Genomic DNA, 21546 nt, shown 5'->3' with positions numbered 1-21546 from the left:
TTTCACAGGTTTGTTATTTTATGCATATGTTGAATTACAGCAAGTGAGAATACTGGTCTTTGACAATTACCAAGTGTCCGCTGGCTTTAAGATGGGGAGGAAAACCCTAGAGAAATATTCCAGGGAAAAACCCACACAGTCAGGCAAGTACTGAAAACAAAGTTCCTGCGGGTAATTTTGCAAGTGAAGCAAAGAACTCTCAGAAAAGCGAACCTAATCACTGTACTGTACTAGCCAAGAACCCAATGAAGAGAAGACGAGGAAGGAAATTTCACTTTTCAATGGGAGGGAAACTGGGGAGTATATTCGAGGGAAAACCCACGTAGGACTGAAAACAAAGTTCCTACTATAAAGAGGTAATCTTGTTATATAATAAGAGTCGACCAGTCATAAAAACAAACAAGGATCAAATTTAGTTTCATAAAATGACAGTAATATTTATGCTTTATTAGTTTTCGTGATCCATAAGTAAAAGAATGTGTCTATATAAAAATAAATTGAGAAATCAATTCATTTATTCGTTGCTGCGCCAAAACAACTTAAGGCAAGCTTTTGTGTAGTTAGGTAAAAGAGTACCTATCCAAATAAACTCAAAATAACCCATTGCACCCACAGCAATAAGCCTTTTTGAGGTATGGCGGACCCCTTGCTAATGCCACGCTCGCCATGTTGGTGGGCAATAGGTTTACGTGTAAACGCCGCGTCGCCTAAAATGCGCACTTCACTGAATAACACATGTTCTATTTCTATGGTAAATACGCACAAATTTACCCAAACCATACAGTGATGTAGCATTGTGTCCGCCATATCCCAAAAAAGCTTACTGCCATGGTGCCCTCTCCTTTTGCTCTGGCGCCCTTTGGTGACTCTCATCAGAGCACAATTGAAGTGTTTCTCTCTGATGTGGAGTGCTTGATGATTTGTCAGAGTGCGTTTGAGTCCGAAGGCTTTCCCACAAATATCGCAAACAAATGGTTTTTCTCCAGTGTGGGTGGACTGATGTCGATTCAAGTCATCTTTCCTAACGAAACCATCTCCACAATCGTCACAGACAAATGGTTTCTCTCCAGTGTGGACGCGCCGATGGGCAGTCAAAGTGTGTTTATGCGAGAAGTTTTTCCCGCAGAGGTCACAAACGAATGGTTTCTCTCCAGTGTGGACACGCTGGTGTCTAACTAAAACATGTTTGAGTGAAAAGCCTTTTCCACACTGGTCGCATACAAATGCTTTCTCTCCGGTGTGGACAAATCGATGCTGATTTAAAGCACCTTTCCTAACAAAACAAGCTCCACAGGTGTCACAAACAAAAGGACATTCTCCGGTGTGGATGCGTTGATGGTCGGTTAGAGTAAATCTTCGCGAAAAGGCTTTGCCACAAGTGTCACAAACAAATGCTTTGTCGTGGTCTTTCTGGTGTGTTTTCAGAGTACCTTTAAGAGAAAACGCTTTTCCACAAAATCACAGACAAATAGTTTCTCGCCAGCATGTACAAGCCGATGGGCAGTCAGCTCAGGTTTTTCAGAAAATTCTTCTCCACAATTATCACAAACAAATAGTTTCTCTCTTGTGTGGAGCAATAAATGCCGACTTAAAACAGCTTTCCATCTGAAAACCGCTCCGCAAATTGTGAAAAGTAAACGGTTTCTCCCCAGTGTGGACATGCTGATGGGTGCGGAGACAAGGTTTATGAGAAAAAGCTTTTCCACAAATATCACAGACGTGTGGTTTTTCTCCAGTGTGAACGCGCTGATGGTACACAAGGCTGTGTTTATGCGAAAACGCTTTATCACAGGTCTCACAAACGAATGGTTTCTCTCCCGTGTGAACACGTTGATGGAGGGTTAGGCTCTGTTTTCCTGAAAATGTTTTTTCACAAGTGTCACAAGCAAATATTTTCTCTCCAGCGTTGATGCATTTATGGTCTGTTAGGGAATGTTCATTTAAGAAACACTCTCCAGAAAGTTCACAAACAAATGATTTCTCTCCAGTGTGGACCTTTTGATGCTCATTCAGTCCTTGTTCACGAGAGAAAGATTTATTACTGTCAGAGACAAATTCATCTGAAGGAGCCAAAATGTGGATTTTTTGATGGTTTTCTAATTCACCTTCTTCCGAGTAGGTTGCTCCACATTGGTCACAGATAAATGTCTTCTCTTGAGAATTCATATTTGTAATAAAATGTTTTAATAATTAAAGGAACACGTTGCCTTGGATCGGTCGAGTTGGTCTTTGAAAAGCGTTTGTAACCGTTTGTTATGAAATATATTTGATTAGAAACTGTACCAATAAAACAATTTTTAAATTATTAAGGTTGGTCGAAGGACCAACTTGACTTTGGGACCGAGTTGACTTGGGACCGAGATGACTTGGGACTGAGTTGACTAATCAACTCACCGAGATGACTTGGGACCAAGTTGACTTGGACCGAGTTGACTTGGGACCGAGTTGACTGGGACCGAGTTGAATGGGACCGAGATGACTTGGGACCGAGTTGACTTGGACCGAGTTGACTTAGGACCGAGATGACTTGGGACCGAGTTGGCTTGGGACCGAGTTGGCTTAGGACAGAGTTGACTTAGGACCGAGATGACTTGGGACCGAGTTGGCTTGGGACCGAGTTGACTTGGGACCGAGATGACTTGGGACCGAGTTGGCTTGGGACCGAGTTGACTGGGACCGAGTTGACTGGGACCGAGTTGGCTTAGGACAGAGTTGGCTTGGGACCGAGATGACTTGGGACCGAGTTGGCTGGGACCGAGTTGGCTTGGGACCGAGTTGGCTTGGGACCGAGTTGGCTTGGGACAGAGTTGACTTGGGACCGAGATGACTTGGGACCGAGTTGGCTTGGGACAGAGTTGACTTGGGACCGAGATGACTTGGGACCGAGTTGGCTTGGGACAGAGTTGACTTGCAATTGACCAAGTTGGCCTGTACCCCCTAGAAACTAGCCACTATTTAGTATTTCATTTCATAACAAATAAAAAAGTCACTTTTTAGTATTACTTAGCAAATAAATAAATAGGATAGAGACATTGGATAACTTTCCGTATCACTATCACTTATCAGTATCAGCGTTCGGCGCCACCACTTTTTCGCTTATTTTTACCCCCCAAAAAGGGATAATTGAGGTAAACTAGAATCCCTTACCTAGTTTCCGAGACATTTTTGTTCAGGTAACAAACCTTGTGTTTCTTCGTAAACAGTCGTGCAGTCATCCGTAGTGAAAATGATGACTGAAGTAAATAACATGTAACAATCCATCCTTGTACGACGTGTGTACGTAGGCGTATGACTGTTGATGACCACTCATCTTATATACTGCCCTCTATTGACTGACAATTAAAATTAAATTAATTATTTAATTTAAGTTGTCAGTCAATAGAGGGCGGTATATAAGATGAATGGTACTGTTTTGCTTGAATCGACTGTGGAGGACTGAACAACACAAGCCAAAGAAACAAGTCAATAAGATTGCCCCTTTCATTCGAGTCTAAATTGTTATGAACCCATTTTAATGGTGTCAGAAGTGAGAACATTCATGGAGGAAGGAATAATGAACCCACAACAAACAGTGACAACTGACAACGAGCATGCGAGACGAAAGAAAACGGAAGTGTATAATTCATGAATTTGGGTTTTCAATCCTGCCTTTATTTTGCCTAACAAAATAAAAGACTACAAGCTGTCTGAAATACACCTTACTTATCCCAAAATATGAAAACAAGCAAACATCCAACACAAAACCTAAATGACATACCTTTCATAGACGTCTAATTTGATGGGGTTGCGGATTTTGGCAGTTTGACGATGTTCGAAGAAGCAAAAGTGAACAACTAAAAAGCCAAACAATAAAATTGTTCGCAACGGCACTTGAGGTTCAGTGAGTTTGGAGGTGGGCGGGGAACTGCTGCCAGGATGGGGGGGGGGGGTTGCGGCGGAGGGGATATCTCCTATGCCCCTGTCGCATGCAATTATGTCCTCTATGCAATTCTATCTGGATGACGTTATTGCATATGCAGTAATGTCCGCCGGATGGTTTTGCATATTTTTTTATGCAATCGTGTCCGCCCGGACGCTACTGCATAATGCAAGTGTGTCCGCCCATAGAGTCCCTACTCTATGCTGATACCGACGCCGCCCGTACACTCTGTGCACAATGCATTGGGTGCAGGAATATTGCCATATCCCGGGTCCACAGCACAAAAATGTAACGGTCTGTCTTACTGTGCACAAGCAATGGGTACAGGAACATTGCCATATCCCGGGTCCACAGCACGAAAATGTAACGGTCTGTCTTCTCATATACTGTGCACAAGCAATGGGTACAGGAATATTGCCATATCCCGGGTCCACAGCACGCAAATGTAACGGCCTGTCTTCTCATATACTGTGCACAAGTAATGGGTACAGGAATATTGCCATATCCCGGGTCCACAGCATGCACAAAATGTAACGGTCTGTCTTCTCGTATACTGTGCACAAGCAATGGGTGCAGGAATATTGCCATATCCCGGGTCCACAGCACGCAACTGTAACGGCCTGTCTTCTCATATACTGTGCACAAGCAATGGGTGCAGGAATATTGCCATATCCCGGGTCCACAGCACGTAAATGTAACGGCCTGTCTTCTCATATACTGTGCACAAGCAATGGGTACAGGAATATTGCCATATCCCGGGTGCACAGCACAAAAATGTAACGGTCTGTCTTCTCGTATACTGTGCACAAGCAATGGGTACAGGAATATTGCCATATCCCGGGTCCACAGCACGGCCTGTAACGGTCTGTTTTCTGCGCGCAAGCAATGGGTACAGAAATATTGCCATATCACGGATCCTTATGCCATTTATTGCTTAGCACAATGTACGGCCTTGGTGGACCCGGGATATGGCAATATTCCTGTACCCATTGCTTGTGCACAGTATATGAGAAGACGGACCGTTACATTTACGTGGTGTGGACCCGGGATATGGCAATATTCCTGTACCCATTGCTTTGTGCACAGTATGGGCCTTGGTGGATCCGGGATATGACAATATTCCTGTACCCATTGCTTGCGCACAGTATATGAGAAGACAGACCGTTACATTTACGTGCTGTGGATCCGGGATATGGCAATATTCCTGTACCCATTGCTTGTGCACAGTATATGAGAAGACGGACCGTTACATTTACGTGCTGTGGACCCGGGATAAATGGCAAATTTCTGTACCAATTGTTTTGTGCACAGTGTGTACAAAGGTCATAAACCACACGTGTTTATGTTGACACTGATAGCGCCCCCTATTGAATGACCTTGCCTTGTTATGAATGTCTTTGATCTTATTGAGTTATTCATAAGGCGCGCCCATTATTGATCTTGTGACATCGACCATCAAAATGGGTGCGTTGGGAAAGCAGTTTTTGATGGTTTGGCTGCTTATTCTGTTGTTATTTTGCTCAAGATTATTTGTGATCTGCTCAGCGAGTGTGCTCCGTAGCTGGTTGGACGGTAAGGAGGCCATGATGATATAATAATCATGTTTTTGTGATCCAACCAAATTTTCTTCCTCCATGATCCAACGAAGCAGATCGCGTAATTTGAATAATTTATTTTAATATAATTTATAAGCAATAAATAATAATATATGAGTTATGATTTCTGTGTAACAAGTCGGAAAGTCAACTTGTCAAATGCATCATTTTAATGAACTCATGGTAGTTTGATGCGATAATAAGTGTTCAGTGTTTTGGGGTGCAGCCATTATAGTATATTGACTCTCTGACTGATTGTTTCTTCCCTGAATTTGGCAGTATCATAAATATGGAGGCTAACTGTAATAAAGTCATTTCATTTTATTTATTTTAATTTCATTTTTCATTTCATATTTTTATTGATTATGGTTGGTTGTGACTGTCAAGCTAAACTGCAAGTGCAAGGACTCTCAAAAATGCAGTGAACTTGAAATCAATGAATGGGTGCGTTCGAATAGCTTCCCTGGGCTACCCTGCGATGCTCACTCGGGTGAGCCCCTGACAGGGGCTAAACAAATGATCACTCACTGCTCTCGTAGTGACGTCATGCCCCTGGACCGGGAATGACCTCAAACTTCAAAGCTATTCGAACGCACCGGGGGCAGACCGGGGTTGATCCAGGGAAGCTAATCGAGCGCACCCATACAGTGCATGCAGACCTTTGTCATAATCAATCAGAAGACCAAAATAAAAAAAGGAGTACAGTGCCCCAGTAACTGGGTCTACTGTGATAATGTTACCCTCCTCCCAACGCAGAAGCCGAGGCTTCGTCGTCGGGAGGAGGGTTTTGTTATCACAACTACTGTACATTTGGTACTCTACTGCTACCTAGTGCACTAGCCAAGAACCTAATGGAGAGAAGAAATTAAAGCAGACAAGTTTCAGTTTGCTAGTGGCCCAACACAGAAAGAAATCACTAGCCTCGCAGCTGGTGGTCCAGCGTAAAATTTGATATGTTTAAGCGCTAAAGTAAATAAACTATGCTTTTAAAAGATCACAAGTGTTTTGTCTCTCTATGCAGCTCCAGAGTTGACCTTGCGACTCAGGGACGGCTCAACTGATTCAGTAGGACGGCTTGAAATAGAATACTACCGGACGTACTCTACATCAACAACAACGTATAAATGGTTTGGTACGATATGCGATCACAACTTCCGTCTTGAGGAAGCGACAGTAGCGTGCCGTCAACTCGGGTACCAATACGCCGAAACGAGAACAACGCCCTACTTTGACTCAGATGGTTACTTAGATTTGATCCTACAAGAAGTGAACTGCAATGGGAATGAAGATAGACTCACGGACTGTTACTACGTCATTGACGAAGGGATGACGACATGTGGCAAAAGTAACGAGGTCGGGATTGCATGCACCAATGAGAAGCCTTCAAGCATGTCACCTGATGCCAGCCCGGGTAAGTTATGTAATAATAATTCGCGACATATAGTTTATTTTTTTTATGCAAGTCGCCAGACACACAAGGCCTGAAGGCCACTTCAAGGTGTGGGCTACAATTTGTTTTTTTCCAGAGGCTGTTGCCACCTACTCCTAGAGCTTAAACAGGGTTACCCCTTTCACAGTCCATACGAATGTAGGCTTGGGTATCATCAATCCGAAGCCTGGCCGGTAGAGCAGAAAGCACTACCTACCCAATTTTATGTAGCAAGTGTAGTAATAATAAATTATTTCAATAGCGCTCTATACTTGTATGGGCCTCTAAGGATGAAGTGCTGTGTGGATATGGGTTAGAATTATTATTTTCCTCTGCAGGAGATATACGACTGGTTGGAGGTTCGAATCCCTACGAAGGTCGTCTAGAGGTGTTCTTGGCTGGAACTGAAGAGTGGGCCACCGTCTGTAGCGAGCATTGGGACTTCATAAGGGCTGAGCAAGTCTGTGAGAAGCTTGGGTACCGTCCTGCTACATCGATCGGGACAACACCCTCGAGCGAAGCGGGGACGGGTCCGGTTACAAGCTGTCTACAGACTGACAGGTATCTGAATACTACGCAATGTCAGAGCAGTCAACTCTGCAGCGAGAGTGTAGGTGTAGAGATAGTCTGCAGCGGCAGAGAGCCAGGTAAATTATACAGGGGTGATATGAGAGTCATTACTAATAAAATACTAATACTAACAAAATCAAATGTATGTTGGAATGATGCCATTTCTACCGTTTGGTAACCCTGTGGTTTAGATTCGAAGGGAAGGAGCTTTTGAAAACAGTATCCAAAGCACTAGAGAAGTAGACAAATGAGCAGGATTTCTTTATTTGTAGAACAAAATATTGTCTGAATTTCTTCACCAGGCCGACATAGAAAGTCTGAATTGAGCCAAAAGTCTGAACAATCTCATCCCTGATAATAATAATAATAACAATAATTGATTTTTTATATAGCACTTCACCCACCTGAAGGGCGTCTTAAAGCGCTTCCAACATGATTACCTGGTCACTGGGCCATTTAAATGATTCCGTAAACTGTCTCAGCCCCCTGGGAGTGTACAACCCTTTTGCGCTAGTAAGCTAAATCAATCACAAGAACTATTTCTGCCCTCACAGGAACCCATTTGCCCCTGGGTGAAGCGAAGCAATTAGTTCCATTTATATCTCATGAAACAGGCTCCTTCTTGCTCTTTAAGGATGAAACTTAATTTTCTTCTTGGCGTATGATTTTTGTTTCAAGGTCGACAGGATGAGGTCAGACTAGTCGGTGGATCAGCTGAAACTGAAGGACGAGTCGAGTTCTTCGACCAAAACACTTGGAAGACGCTGTGCTCGGATGACTGGGGGTTTGAAGAGGTTCGAGCAACTTGTCGACAGCTTGGTCTGCCAGAACCCTCGGCAGCAGTACCGTCAGGAGGGTTGTTCGGGGACGGGGACGGTTACAAGCAGAGTAGTGTCGCATGTACGGGTTCAGAGCTAAATCTTCAAAGTTGTTCTTGGACATTGAGTACTTCGTGTAGAAACGGTGGTGCTAGTGCTCGATGTGGCACCATAGTCAACAAGGAAGGTACACAATTCTTTTTAATAATTTCTTTACAAATGCAATGTTTGGTTGTACTAGGTTCAAAACAACTGTTTTGCTTTTTATACCAGTAGATTTTTTAATGGTAATTAGTTAGCAACCACTAATTCTCATTTTCATGTTGTGTGTACAAAAAGATAAAAAAACACTTGTTTGTTTAAAGCCATTGGACCCTTTCGGTAAACAGTATTGTCCAGGGCCCACACTTCGTGTATCACAACTTCTATATCAAATAACAAACCTTTGAAAATTTAGGCTCAATCGATCATCGGAGTCGGGAGAAAATAACGGAAAAAACCCACCCTTGCATCCGCGCGTTTCGCCGTGTCATGACATGTGTTTAAAATAAATCCGTAATTCTCGCTAACGAGAATTTATATTGTTTTACTGTTTTCTCAAAAAGTAAAGCATTTCATGGAATAATATTTCAAGAGAAGTCTTTCACCACTACCTTCTGTAAACCCTGTAAGTTATTTGTAAATCTGTGAACTTTTTTTTTTTCCTGTACCAAGTGTCCAATGGTTTTGATGAATTTTAAATTTTTTGCAATTCTCTGTCTTTGCAGCGCAAGAGTTTGACCTTCGTCTCAACGGTGGGCAGACAAGTCTAGAAGGTCGTCTGGAAATGTTCTACCAAGGGGAGTGGGGAGCAGTCTGTGACAGCAACTTCAACATGGAGGAGGCAACAGTAGCTTGCCGTCATTTGGGATTCCAGTCGGCAGATCGGCAAAAACGTTTTAGCGAAACCTACAACGACTATTTTCTGAACATGGTCAACTGCAACGGGGATGAGTTGAATCTTTTAGACTGCTACCATGTCGTGAATGATTTTGCATGTCACGTCAATAAGGAAGTTGGTCTCGTCTGTTCTAATCTCCCTGCTATTAGTATGCCTTCCTATCCCTCGCTTGGTGAGTATAAGAACAGATTCCTTTGTTAAAAAGTTGGTATACCGCATAAAGTGTAAACATTGGTGGCTCAAAGTTTAATTTGGGGTTTTGTTCTGATGGCTAAATCATCGGATTGTGGGTTTGGATTTCTGGTTGTGACTCTTATAATAATAAGACATTTGTAAAGCGCCTAATGCGAAAAGCCTCAAAGCGCATAAAGAGAACAATAAAATATACAATGAAAGAAAGATACAAATTACAAGTAAGGAGATTACAAAAAAACAGCTCTGAACAAATGAGTTTTCAACAGAGACTTAAAACATTGTAAAGAACTAGCCTGGTGAATATGCACAGGAAGACTATTAAGCAAAACACTTGACCAATATTGCTGCGTCCTTCTTATGGGACGTTAAGGTGTAAGTCCTGTGTGTTGAGTAACGCACATAAAAGAACCCAGAGCACTTATCGTAAAGAGAAGGGGTTCGCCTTGGTGTTCATGGTTTGATTTGCAGATTATTAATGTTGCGCCACAGTACTCACAAAACCATTACATGGTGCTATGTAAAGGAATAGGTCTCACACTTGAGCAATGTAGCTCCACAATACCTTGCAGGAAATAAAAGTGGTTTTGAAGCGCCTTGAGCGTCACTGAGTGGCGGGTATGAGCACTATATAAGAATTCAGCCATAAATTAAATTCCTTTGACTTTTTCTTTTGCATAAGGTGACCTTCAACTTGTAGGAGGATCGACCCTGTACGAAGGTCGGGTTCAAGTCTTCATTGGAGGTTGGTCAACTGTCTGCGGGGACGGCATAGACTTCAGTTGGGCCGAACAAGCTTGTCAGAAACTTGGGTTCCGTCCTGCTTCCTCTGTGGGTAGCGGTCGCTATGGGACGGGTAGTGGCCCCCTTGCAAGATGTCCAGCAGGGGTCGACGGATTTGACACGGAGAACTGTCAAGAGATCACTAGCATTGACCCTACATGTACTCACAGCACAGATGTAGATATTGTTTGTAACGGAGTTGATAAAGGTAAATTTTATTTTTAAAAAAAGGAACCATTCATCAACGGATGGACCTGTTAGAATGATAATTTGTATTGTGATACATAAAGTGTTTCAGAGTATCCTGATGATGACTAGAACAAGCAGATCGAAGGGTGGTCAGTTAGGATGAGTGTGGGAGGAGGTCATTAGACAAAAGAGTTATTCTAGTCCAAGAGACAGCCAGTCTGGACACTGGTGTCTGGGTGGGCATTGCATCAATCGGGATGGGCTTCTAGTCCAAGAGACAGCCAGTCTGGACACTGGTGTCTGGGTGGGCATTGCATCAATCGGGATGGGCTTCTAGTTCAAGAGACAGCCAGTCTGGACACTGGTGTCTGGGTGGGCATTGCATCAATCGGATGGGCTTGTGAGCCTGAGGTAGTGGAAGTGTGAGGCACAACAAATTATAGGTTTACATTAATAGTGTCAACAAATTAACAAGATTAAATGACCTTGTTTTGTGCCCATATTGTAATAATGCTTTTGTGTTTCAATTTTAATTTTAAAGGTCGACAGGGTCAGGTGAGACTTGTCGACGGATCGATTGAAACCGAAGGACGAGTTCAGTTCTTCGACAAAAACACTTGGAAGACGCTGTGCTCGGATGACTGGGGGATTGAAGAGGTCCAGTCAACTTGTAGACAGCTTGGGCTGCCGGAACCCTCCTCAGCAGTACCGCCAGGAGGGTCGTTCGGGAGGAATGGAGCAGGCGACACGTTGCCAAATAGTATCATATGTACTGGTCAAGAGCTCACTCTTCAAAATTGTTCTTGGACGGCAAGAGCTATGCCGTGTTCCACCGGTGGTGCCGGTGCTCAATGTGGTATGAGACCAGCAGGTAAGGATCCCAATCAATCACCTGGGTGGGAAGCAATTTATGGTAGTTCCTTGCTCACTTCAGGACACAGCCATCTTGAGCTCCCATCAGAGGAACTGGCTTTAATAGATGGAAATTTGCATCGGGGATAAAGAATATGAATTTTTGTTTTTACCCATATACACCGATGTGTGTTAGCACTGTATACTAAGTACTCTCCCAAGCTCTGTGAAATAAATCACAGGCATTTTACTCAAGAGCAGTGTCATACCAAAATAAATATTATTTTTATTTAGAACAATAAAGAAATAGTTTGTTTTGTTATTACTGTACAGCCGTGGAATTTGATCTGCGATTGGCTAATGGCAGTTCCATCACGGAGGGCCGTGTCGAGATGCTTTACCAGGGCGAGTGGGGAAGCATTTGTAAACCAAGCGTCAAGAACCTAGAAGCAACATTCATCTGTAATCAACTTGGCTTTCAATATTCTGACGGGATAAAGTCATTTGGTAGAGGAAGCGGGGAGGTGCTCGTCAGCGGGTTGAACTGCAACGGGAATGAAGGGAGTATTTTAGAGTGCTATCACAAATTAGATGACTCCGAGTGCGCCCAGTACAGATATGATCTCGGTGTCATCTGCTCGAATCTTCCCCCATTGACGGAAGAGGCTGGGGTTACTGTTGGTGAGTTTATTTAGTAGAGAAATTATATGGTGCGTTCGATTAGCTTCCCTTGGAAGGCGAGGCAAGACACCACTGCGCCAACCTGACTCTCTCTCGTGGAAGTGTTGTGGCCGAGCAGTTAAGATCACCGAATTTCAAACTCTGGTGTTTTTGATCAGCAGAGTGTGAGTTCCAATCTCCAGCCGTGAGACTTGTTTCCTCGTCCTTTGGATGGGACGTAAAGCCGTTGGTCCCATGTGTTGTGTAAGGCATGTAAAAGAACCCAGTGCACTTATCAAAAAGAGAAGGGGTTCGCCCCGGTGTCATTATTATTATTATTATTATTCAAACTTTGTTTTGCTTCACAGGAGACTTGCGACTATCAGGAGGCCCCAGCCTCTACGAAGGCCGAGTGGAAATGTACATTTCAGACGTCATAGGTTGGGCAACCGTCTGTGAGGAAAATGTTGACTTCGGTTGGGCCGTGCGAGCCTGTCAGAAACTTGAGTATCGTCCAGCTACATCATTTGGTACGATGCGCAACACTACTGGCGGCGGACCAATCGTCCTCTGCGATGGAGGACTGGCAGCTGAATACTGTCAAGTCGTAAACCAGACGGATCCAACTGTTTCTTGTAATCACATGAGGGACGTTCATGTTGTCTGCGATGGCTATGACACTGGTTAGTTGGGATTGACAATAAAGTTTAAAACGGTCTTAAACATGTTTAAAGGAATATTACAGAATTGGTTTTTGCTAACAAAACAGTTGCTTGCAGTGTAAGCACTTCATGTAATCCATCATATGCATAAACTGACAAACCTGTAGAAGTTTGAGATCGATTGGCCATCTGGGTCACGAGAGAACGGTGAAAAATTGATTACAAATTTTGCATTGCATCGATGCCAAAATAAAAAAGAATAAAATGCTAACTGAGCGATAAACTCAAAACGCTAAGTAAAATTATTTATTTCTCCTCAAATATGACATTTCAGACAGAAATATTTCAAGGGATGTTTTCAACTATCATCATCATTAGATCGTGTAAGTTTTATGTAACTGGGGCTGCGAAGAGCAACTTACGTTCACAGGGTAACTTGTATAATTATCGTACCACCAGAAATTCAGGATCATTTTTAGTTGCAGGACCTAGGATATGGAATTCCACTCCACATCCCATCAAAAGTTCTAGCTCCGTTGTTCAAAAGGTCACTGAAAACATACTTTTTTTATCAGTAACTCTTGCCCGGCTTGGCCTGCAAATTTTGTTAAGAGAGACCAGCATTTGCGAGCCTTTCTTTGGCTCAATGCTGCTCCCTTGGCGTGGTATAGACCTCTATCATGGTGCAGCCATCTTGAATTTTTTTCCATTGATATCAATGTAACCAAAACCGAGGCTGGAAGAACAAAATAGTCTGGTTCCTATTTGCAAAATGCTTATTAGCATTCATTATTGATGTACGATACAAGAAACATGACCAAGTGTTTTATTAAATTATTATTAACTGCCTATCCAAGCATATCAGGAGCTCTTGTTAAAGTGCAGTGGAATAAATACTTAATGCTGGAAAGTTTCTGCGCTCTATATATGTATTTTATTTATTTTTATTTTATTAATAAAGGTAGCTTTGGAGACATCCGACTACAGAACGGAACGGAACCGACCGAAGGGAGCGTCGAGATATTCTACGAGAATGTTTGGCAGAGAGTTTGCGCAGATGACTGGGGCTTTGAAGAAGCCAAGACTGCCTGTTACCAGCTCGGCATGCCGGTACCGAACAACACAGTACCAGGAGGGACGTTCAGTGGTAACCGAAACAGGGACTTCATCTCGCAGAAATTTGACTGCTTTGCACTACGACCTCTGGAGCGCTATCGGCGAGTTAACCTTTGCCCTTTGACCCGGCGTGAGACACCGTGCAGCGCGGGTGATGCTGCTGTTCAGTGTGGCATATGGAATGATGGTGAGTGTTTGGTTATACTGAGCATTTGTGTAAAGTGCGCACGTCACACGCAGCTACTGTGCCACAGTCACCATTTTGGATTTTAACGCAGCATTGCCTAAAATGCCCATTTCACTAAATAACGCACAGTGACATTGCCCACCAGTATGGTGCATGTGAGATTATTCTGATGATGACGTCAGGTGAATTGGGTCCATCAGTCAATCAATCAGAGGGCATTTGTATAGCGCCAAAATCAACCAACAATTTTCAATAGACTGGTCCCCTGTCTTCATCGGCAAGGGAAGACAGGTATTGGTTTTATAGAACCAGTGATTTCATTGGAGGTCCCCAGTCTTTATTGGTAATTACTCAAATTAACTGTTAGCATAAAAGCGTACTTGGTAACGAGCAATGGAGAGCTGTTGATAGTTTAAAAACATTGTGAGAAACAAAATCAAGCATCTCAAACCACACAACTTGTGCGAGCAAGGGTGTTTTTCTTCCACTATTCTCTCGCAACTTCGACAGCCAAGTGAGCTCAAGTTTTCAGAGGTTCATTATTTTATGTATATGTTGAGATTCACCAAGTGACAATTACCGAGTGTCTATTGTGCCTTCAGAAAGCTGAACATGCTTTCAACGAGCACCAGCAGTGAAATAGAAACACACGAGCATTGGTTAAATGTCTTTTATGAATTGAATTGAATTGAGTATTTGTTTTATTTTATGTTTTGTAAAAATTTCATTTACAGCCAAAGACGGAGATTTTCGCTTAAGTGGTGGACCAGTCAACTCCATCGGACGTGTTGAAGTTTTTCATGCTGACCAGTGGGGGGCTATCTGCCACGGTGACACTCTACGCAAAGAAGACACTGTCGCCTGTCGTCAGTTGGGCTTTCTGTCGGCCCGGTCGTACCCTTACAGCATCAGCTACTATCTTCCTACGCTGCCTGTTTTGCTAAAAATAGAAGAATGTACCGGAAAAGAGGAAAGTGTGGCCGAGTGCGCAACTGGATTCGTTGAAGACCGCCCTTTTTGTGAGGGTCCTTACTGCTGTACTTTTTTCCTCAAGGTTTATTGCGACCCCCGACCCAGGGTAGAGAGTAAGTATGAAGACCGTCAAACGTATTGGTTGAAACTTTGAGTTGTTAGTGGATATTTTGTCGACACCGGCTGTGTTTAAGTAAGCATTATCACGATTCATAACTGCAATGCATTATGGGTAAGCAGAGGGGGCATTCAACGCCATGGTGTATGTTGTCATGCACGATGTGCGCACGCATGGCCTGTATCTCTGTGTTGGTTCAACAGCGCCCTTTCTTTATATTTTGCTATTCGCGATAAACCTTATGAAGCTGAAATGGCACTGAACTTATGCTTTGACTGTTTTTTGGGGGACTTTTTTGTTTTATTTGTTCCCCCAAAGAACAAAATCTTGTCTAAATGTAGTATATGTACACATGCGTGTTACCGCAAACCAAATATAAATTGATACCTCACCATGCAATTCCTCAAATGAAAGGAACGCTATTGGTCCAATGACCAAATTCTAAATCTGAGGTCTCGAAATCAAATTCGTAGAAAACTACTTCTTTCTCAAAAACTGTGTTACTTCAGAGGGAGCCGTTTCTCACAATGTTTTATACTATCAACCTCTCCCCATTACTTGTTACCAAGTAAGGTTTTATGCTAACAATTATTTTGAGTAATTACCAATAGTGTCCACTGCCTTTATAGTGTTTCCTAAAATTTAACTGGTACTAGCAAGAAGCACATGTTATTTTGTGTGGCAAATAAAGCAAAGCTTATTTCCAATACTGACTTCACTGCTTTTCTGGTACTTTGTTTTAGGCTTTGAGGTGAGTCTAGTAAACGGACCCTATCCAAACCAAGGCACAGTCCAAGTGATGTTTGACGGATTCAAGGGTGCAGTATGCCATTGGAACTGGGACGAATCGGAGGGTGAAGTCATCTGTCGGCAGCTTGGGTACCAGTCTCTTGTTGTTGCCATACCCGGCTGGGACGCTAAGGATCTGTATAGTTACGCAGAGGAGGAATTCTTGATTCGAGACTTGGAATGCGAGGGGACGGAGGGGAATCTTGCTGATTGTTATTATCGTATCCCTGGCGACAGTATCTGCAGTGGGTTCTCTGGAAACCAGGCTGCCGTGGTGTGCTACAGTGATGAGTACCCAAGTGTCGACCCAAGACCAAAAGAAAGTAAGACAAAGTTGTGTAACAGATTTCTTCTGTGGTAGTGTCGTGACCGAGCGGTTATAAGAGCACCGAATTCAAACTCTGGTGTTTCTGATCAGCAGAGTGTGGGTTCGAGTGGCAGTTGTGACACTTATGTCCTTAACTAAGGCACTTCACCACTGCTTCGTCCTTCTGATGGGACGTAATAGTGAATCCAGAAGCTATAATTATTTCTTGTTATTTCATTTTGTGTATTTCGTGCCAAAGATCGAGTGCTTTTGTCCTTATTATCTTTCTTGTTATTTTCTTTATGTGAATAGGGAGTCCAGAATCTTTAAAAACTCGAAACATTATTATCGGGGTCGTCGTCGCAGTTGTTGTCTTGGTACTACTGTGCTTCGCATGCCACAGGATGAACAGGAAGCCTGGAGAAAATACATCAATGACGCATACATCGTCTGGGAACCCGTATCAACCGGTAAACACCCAAGTCACACAAGTAACACAGCTTTTTCTCTACTTATATATTTACTTTTGTCGTCTACAGTTAAGGCCAAGTCACACTGCAGTGATAACGATAACGATCACGCCGCAAAGAGAACGCGTTCTATTGGTTGAATTGCTCCACGCAGAATACACACACGCTCATTCAACCAATAGAACGCGTTATCTTTGCTAATAATCGTTATCGTTCTCGTTATCGCTGCAGTGGGACCGGGCCTTTAGCCTGGTATTTTATTCTTTGTGGTTTGTCGTCAGCATTTTATAGTGTCATTGTTCACTTGTCCGTGTTGTCCTTGTTCGTCTTTGCTGTTTGTTTGTTTGTTTGTTTGTTTGTTTGTTTGTTTGTTTGTTTGTCTGTCTGTATAAGGGCTATTTTCTACAAGCCTCGCTTTACTCTAACGGCCTCATGCTCTCGATCCTCTCTTGTACATAGTTAATTCCTAGTTAGTTAGTTATTATTTGCTTTAAAGCCATTATACACTTTCGGTAAAAAAAAAAAAAAAAAGTTCACCCTTAAGTTTGTGTTTGTTCAATTTAACAGGATCTACCGCCACACTACAATGAGGTGACCAAGTCCCCTGACTCGTACCCTGTAGTAGCCAGTGGACCATCGCTAGGTTCCGATCCGAGCACCACGGTCGAACAGACAGCAGTCTAGCCTCAACATCTGACGTCACACCAAGGCTTGTGAATTACACCAGAGGTCTGCCGTTGAGCCTACCTACATATTGACCTTTGACCTCACATCATTTTACATGGCTTTCATGGTCTTGGAGATTCCCAGTTAAAATTGATGTACATGTGAATACATATAAGCCAATACATGTCCCTTATCAGAGCAAGATGAATGGTTTGCCTAACAAGATGGCGACTTTTCATTGAAAAAAGGGGTTATTCAATACGGTCTATTATGGTATCGAGTCCATTAATTTGTATTGATTTGTTCACTTTGTATTCTGTTTTTATATTGTTGCTTGTTTGGTGTTAATGTGCTACATTTGTACCACAAAATAGGGTCTTGTATACTATATAAATAGATGGCGCATTGTAAATTCATCTTTGAAAATGCACTTGGCCATTTTCATTTTGAAAAGTGTGCTTCCAACGGAAATTCATATAGTCTATCTACCTTTTAAAGGGGGCACCGAGGCCGCCAAGATTAGGGGCACCGAGGCCGCCAAGATTAGGGGCAACAGAGGCCGCCAAGATTAGGGGGACCGAGGCCGCCAAGATTAGGGGCACCGAGGCCGCCAAGATTAGGGGCAACAGAGGCCGCCAAGATTAGGGGCACCGAGGCCGCCAAGATTAGGGGCACCGAGGCCGCCAAGATTAGGGGCAACAGAGGCCGCCAAGATTAGGGGCACCGAGGCCGCCAAGATTAGGGGCACCGAGGCCGCCAAGATTAGGGGCAACAGAGGCCATGGCCTCCGTGTAATTACAGATCTGTTTCTGTTGTTTTATACTGAGAGTCTTAGAGACTTTATTACACAACTGGCAGTGCATATAAAATAGTATGGCTTAAACAACCACTGGACCATCGGCCAGAGTCCAGTAATTTTAGCCACTTGGCCAGTAACTCACATTGCTTGAAATAACAACTGGACCATTGGCCAGAGTCCAGTAATTTTAGCACTTGGCCAGTAATGCACATTGCTTGAAATAACCACTGGACCATCGGCCAGAGTCCAGTAATTTTAGCACTTGGCCAGTAACTCACATTGCTTGAAATAACTACTGGACCATCGGCCAGAGTCCAGTAATTTTAGCTACTTGGCCAGTAACTCACATTGCTTGAAATAACAACTGGACCATCGGCCAGAGTCCAGTAATTTTAGCACTTGGCCTGTAACTCACATTGCTTGAAATAACCACTGGACCATCGGCCAGAGTCCAGTAATTTTAGCCACTTGGCCAGCAACTCACATTGCTTGAAATAACCACTGGACCATCGGCCAGAGTCCAGTAATTTTAGCCACTTGGTCAGCAACTCACATTGCTTAAAATAACCACTGGACCAGAGTCCAGTAATTTTAGCCACTTGGCCAGCAACTCACATTGCTTGAAATAACCACTGGACCATCGGCCAGAGTCCAGTAATTTTAGCACTTGGCCAGTAACTCACATTACTTGAAATAACCACTGGACCATCGGCCAGAGTCCAGTAATTTTAGCCACTTGGCCATGCAGTAAATCACAGGGTTTATTTTTGTTTTCATTGCTACATTGTAGTTTGGTTTTACTTAAGAACTTATTTTAAAAGTATTGAGTATTGATGTTTTTTAAATGTATATAACAGATACAAGTTCTATGCAGATTCTAGATTCTAGTTATTATATTCGCATTTATGTTTTTATTGGAAATAATTCTGCCACAATATTTTAATAACTTTCGATAATTTTAATTTTTTTTTTTTTCCCCAAGATTTTCATAAAATCTGCTTTATGTATTTAGGTCGTACAATGCTGCTTTTTAATCTGTGTGCACGAACAAAAAAAATGCAATAATATTCGTGGCAATAAGTTGCCTAATTGTGGTTCTCTCCCAACCCCCCCCCTTTGTGGGAGGGGGGACCTTTTTAATTTTTAGTTGTGATATATATATACTTTGCTTTGGAATATTAAGGAGTTCATGGTTATTTGTTGTTGTTTTTGTTGTTGTTTTCTTATTACTACACTGTTTATTTACATAATCAAATAGTACATCAAACCCACAACCCAAATTTATTTAAGTTTCTTTATAATCTATCGCAAACAATAAATGCAAATGTCAATAGTCCACCCCGTTATACATGTTATAAAGAGTGCTGTCATCAAGAGAACATTCTGAAGTCCGCATCTCGTTTCTGCTTGAAAGCGAACTTGATCACTGCACTAGCCAAGAATCCAATATAGAGAAAACAAGTTTCAGTTTAAAGGCAGTGGACACTATTGGTAATTACTCAAAATAAGTATTAGCATTACTTGGTAACGAGCAATGGGGAGAGGTTGGTAGTATAAAACATTGTGAGAAACGGCTCCCTCTGAAGTGGAGTAGTTTTCGAGAAAGAAGTAATTTTCCACAAATTTGATTTCGAGACCTCAAGTTTAGAATTTGAGGTCTCGAAATGAAGCATCTGAAAGCACACAACTTTGTGTGACAAGGGTGCTTTTTTTTTCATTCATAGTTATCTCGAAACTCCGGCGACCAATCGACCTCAAATTTTCACAGGTTTGTTATTTTATGCATATGTTGAAGTACAGCAAGTGAGAATACTGGTCTTTGACAATTACCAAGTGTCCGCTGGCTTTAAGATGGGGAGGAAAACCCTAGAGAAATATTCCAGGGAAAAACCCACACAGTCAGGCAAGTACTGAAAACAAAGTTCCTGTTTTTAAGAGGTAATTTTGCAAGTGAAGCAAAGAACTCTCAGAAAAGCGAACCTAATCACTGTACTGTACTAGCCAAGAACCCAATAAAGAAAAGACGAGGAAAGAAATTTCACTTTTCGATGGGAGGGAAACTGGGGAGTATATTCGAGGGAAAAACCAACACAGTCAGGCAAGGACTGAAAACAAAGTTCCTACTATAAAGAGGCAAACTTGTTATATAATAAGAGTCGACCAGTCATAAAAACAAACAAGGAAAATATTTAGTTTCATAAAATGACAGTAATATTTATGCTTTATTAGTTTTCGTGACCCATAAGTAAAAGAATGTGTCTATATAAAAATAAATGGAGAAATCAATTCAGTTATTCGTTGCTGCGCCAAAACAACTTAAGGCAAGCTTTTGTGTAGTTAGGTAAAAGAGTACCTATCCAAATTTAAATAAACTCAAAATAACCCATTGCACCCACAGCAATAAGCCTTTTTGAGGTATGGCGGACCCCTTGCACGCGTGTTGCACGCGTGTTACACGCGGCGACTGATGCCACGCTCGCCATGTTGGTGGGCAATAGGTTTACGTGTAAACGCTGCGTCGCCTAAAATGCGCACTTCACTGAATAACACATGTTGTATTTCTATGGTAAATACGCACAAATTTACCCAAACCATACAGTGTTGTAGCATTGTGTCCGCCATATCCAAAAAAAGCTTATTGCCATGGTGCCCTCTCCTTTTGCTCTGGCGCCCTCTGGTGCCTCTCATCAGAGCAAAATTAATGTGCCCCTTTAAGAGCAAAGTTCAAAGTTCAAGTTCAAGTTGAGAATGTATGGTACCAGGGTTGGCTCATCTGGAAAGTTCTTTACAAAAGCTTGCCCTGAATCATTTGACATAGCAACTGTCTCTATAGTCTGAGGAATTCAAGTTTTAAGCAGTAACTGTAACTAAGCAAGTCAGTGTACCAGACTTAATTCAAATTCAACCCGTAGCTGTAGCCGCCAATAAAGTAATAAGTTTTGTCCGTTTGAAAAACACCAGGTTTACTTCCACATAGCAAAATAATCACTAAGTACAAAACACTTTTGCTAAACAGGTTACCAGCCAAAATATTGCATCTTGTACCATTTGTGACTGGTACGCTGCATATCGCTTAGCAGCCTTTAGTAAAAGCAGTCTCTGGTGCAATAGGGCCGAGATTTGCTTGTCAGAATCTACATTACACTACAAAATATAACATTGCACTTTTCTATCGTTTCTCCCGATTATTACTATTGATATTGATATATTATTATATAGTTTGTTACAATTAATATATCATAAGAGACAATACTCGAATACCCGACAAGAAAATAGGGTTCGTCGGTGAATAACAGTTGCCAAAACATTGGCACTGGCAATTAAGTGAGAGCATGCATTCTTTGTGAATTTTGTCAAAAGCGAAAGTGCTTAAAACTCTTTGATGGTGAAGTTAATAACGAGAAGTCTCCTCCATCCACTATGCGAAAAGACTCGTCCCGGCCGATTTTCTACCTTCCAGCAGTAGCAGTTAAGAAGCAGGAAAATCTACTCAGCGGAAGTAGAAAGCAAGAC

The 21546-nt window shown here is 42.4% G+C and overlaps 1 protein-coding gene across 2 annotated transcripts; it reads left to right on the top strand.

Annotated features, from left to right (window-relative positions):
- The first annotated feature begins 5194 nt into the window (after positions 1-5194).
- LOC117299319 (deleted in malignant brain tumors 1 protein-like) lies at positions 5195-17927 on the top strand. Of its 2 annotated transcripts, none has more exons than XM_033782838.1 (14): positions 5195-5491; positions 6536-6925; positions 7282-7590; positions 8192-8518; positions 9099-9443; positions 10146-10454; positions 10977-11306; positions 11621-11968; positions 12316-12630; positions 13571-13912; positions 14647-14997; positions 15746-16114; positions 16411-16568; positions 17136-17927. In XM_033782838.1, the coding sequence occupies exons 1-14, from the start codon at positions 5380-5382 to the stop codon at positions 17250-17252; spliced, it is 4122 nt and encodes a 1373-aa protein (XP_033638729.1). In that variant the 5' UTR covers positions 5195-5379; the 3' UTR covers positions 17253-17927. The 2 variants fall into 2 exon arrangements, with proteins under 2 accessions (XP_033638729.1, XP_033638728.1); XM_033782837.1 differs by having other exon boundaries at positions 16411-16589.
- The last annotated feature ends 3619 nt before the right edge of the window (positions 17928-21546 follow it).

Source organism: Asterias rubens, chromosome 14 (assembly GCF_902459465.1).
Source record: "Asterias rubens chromosome 14, eAstRub1.3, whole genome shotgun sequence".
Lineage (NCBI taxonomy): Eukaryota > Metazoa > Echinodermata > Asteroidea > Forcipulatida > Asteriidae > Asterias > Asterias rubens.
This window is presented reverse-complemented; position numbering and strand designations above follow the sequence as displayed.